Below are 2,500 nucleotides of genomic sequence, written 5' to 3' on the forward strand. Positions count from 1 at the left end.
CACACAGTTTAAGGATAAGAGACAGGTGAATTGATCATGGGGAACAAGGACATGGCAGACCAATTGAATAACTACTTTGGTTCTGTTTTCACTAAGGAAGACATAAATAATCCAGGCTAGATGCAGGAAGATTGTTCCCGATGTTGGGGAAGTCCAGGACAAGGGGCCACACACAGTTTAAGGATAAGGGGGAAGTCGAGATGAACCTTCTCTGCACTCCCTCTATGGCAAGAATGTCTTTCCTCAGATTAGGAGACCAAAACTGTACGCAATACTCCAGGTGTGGTCTCACCAAACCCTGTACAACTGCAGAAGGACCTCTTTGCCACAAGGGGTCACAGTTTAAGGATAAGGGGGAAATCTTTTAGGACTGAGATGAGATGAGAAAAACATTTTTTTTTTTTTCACACACAGAGAGTGGTGAATCTGTGGAACTCTCTGCCACAGAGGGTAGTCGAGGCCACACACAGTTCATTGTCTATATTTAAGAGGGAGTTAGATGTGGCCCTTGTGGCTAAAGGGATCAGGGGGTATGGAGAGAAGGCAGGTACGGGATACTGAGTTGGATGATCAGCCATGATCGTATTGAATGGCGAATGGTGCAGGCTCGAAGCTACTCCTGCACCTATTGTCTATGTTTCTATGTTTCTCTCTCTCCCCCTCTCCCTCCCTCCAGGTCTCGAGCCAGTGCCCAGCCCATTGTCCAGTGCCGTGGAGAAGGTCGACCCGCTCAGCGCTGTCCGTAACGACACGTCCATCCTGCTCCGGGGAATCCGGATGGGAGCGTCTGCCTGGATCAGTTCCCTCCTCGATTCCGGACGGAACAGCACCTCCCACGGTCAGTTTCCCCCCTCGTAACTCAGCGGGTCGGGCAGCATCTCTGTGGGGGAAGAAAGTGGACCGGCGATGTCTGATTGCTGCAGGGAGGTTACCGATTTCGGAAACAGTTTTTTCCCCTCGTAGACTGTTTGTCGAGCGTGGCAGCTTTTTTTCCTGCGTTTGTCGGTTTCTCAACGAAATTTTTAAGGAACTGCAGATGCTGTTTGATCGAGTTCCACTCTTTTCTCTGCACTCCCTTCTGTCTTCTCCCCATCCCACGTCTCTCCTTATTGTCTGCCTTTTCTCCTTCTTATCCACCTTCCCTGTCCATGTCCTTGTTCCCCATGATCAATTCACCTGTCTCTTATCCTTAAACCAATTGTTTGTGTGTGTGTGTGGGTGCCCCTTGTCCTGTGACTTCCCCAATCATCCTTAATTCAATCTCCCCATCTAGCCTAGTTCTCCCCTTAAGTCTCTCCGTGACTTTTCTACCCTCTCCCCTCTCACTTCTCCTCTCTAGATAAGTTGTCCCCAAGTCTATCCATTACTTTCTTCATAAGACCTTCCCTTCACATCCCAGGAATCCACCCTTGTCTTTCCTTCTCTGCACTCCTTTTCTTCATCTCCCCTAATGTCTTTTCTCAGATTTCTTCCGATGTCAAAACCATACTGCTCCAATACGAACGTGTGTTGTCTCACCAAGACCCTGTTTCTCCAGTCAGAACCTCCCTGCTCCTAGACTCAAATCCTTTGCAATGACAGCTAAACATACCATCTGGCTTTTCTTCACCACTGCGCTCCTGCTGCCCCTGGCATGCCTACCTTCTCCTCGCTACTGACTACTCTAGAATGACTCCCCCAGGGAGAGAGATGCTTACCTTCTTGCTTTGAGGGAGCGGGCAGAATCCCCGCGTGGCAGATGCAGCTTCCACTCATTTCGGATAACCCTCTGGTTATCTGTTTATTTAACTGCGTCTATTATTTTTTTCATATCCCGACAGATTTTTTCTCCAGTGGAGTCAAAATTGCCATCGTCTGTTCCCTCTCCTCTTACTATCCCTGCTCAATCACGTCCGCTCCCTCCTCTTCCCTTAGCTCCTGGGTTCATGTCTCTCAACCAGTCATTTGAAGGTCCGCATGCAGGTGCAGCAGGCCGTGTCCCCTTCCTCCCAATTGCTATGTTAGCGTTCATGCCTCTCCCCCTTTCCTCCGTCATAGGATCCCCAGGGACCGGTTCTACTTGCTCAGTTGCTCAGGTTTCTTGGTGAGACCCACACCTTGAGTATTGACTCGTCCAGTTCTCCCCCCTCTCCACTCTGAGGAACTACCTTCCCTGCCATAGAGGGAGTTCCATTCTCTCTTCACCAGACTGATTCCTGGGATGTCATAGACTGTCTTATGAGAAAGACTGGATAGACTCTGCTTGTACTTGCGCTAGAATTCAGACAGATTGAGAGGGGGATCTTATAGAAACTTTCAAAAATTCTTAATTGTGGACAGGCTACGCCGTGCAGGCCAAGTAATTCGTTTCCCGATGTGGGGAAGTCCCGCTTCTCAAGGTGCGTCCAGCACTAAGTTTAAGGATCTCCCCTTTTGTCCCAGATGTGGACTTTCTCTCCTTTTTTCACACCCAGAGAGTCTTGATCCTCACTGGAACTCTCTGCCACCAAGAGGGTAGTTT

At 49.2% G+C, this 2,500-nt stretch overlaps 1 protein-coding gene across 1 annotated transcript in view; it reads left to right on the forward strand.

Moving 5' to 3' along the window:
- LOC129716092 (hormone-sensitive lipase-like) overlaps window positions 1-873 on the forward strand; it is a gene marked incomplete at its 5' end in the record, with an annotated part of 2,802 nt that extends 1,929 nt beyond the window's left edge. Inside the window, one exon of the mRNA XM_055665979.1 lies at window positions 677-873. Coding sequence (XP_055521954.1) covers window positions 677-858 — 182 coding nt within the window. The remainder of the gene's footprint in view (window positions 1-676) is intronic.
- Between the last annotated feature and the right edge of the window lie 1,627 nt (window positions 874-2,500).

Source organism: Leucoraja erinacea, unplaced genomic scaffold (assembly GCF_028641065.1).
Source record: "Leucoraja erinacea ecotype New England unplaced genomic scaffold, Leri_hhj_1 Leri_1668S, whole genome shotgun sequence".
Classification (NCBI taxonomy): domain Eukaryota; kingdom Metazoa; phylum Chordata; class Chondrichthyes; order Rajiformes; family Rajidae; genus Leucoraja; species Leucoraja erinaceus.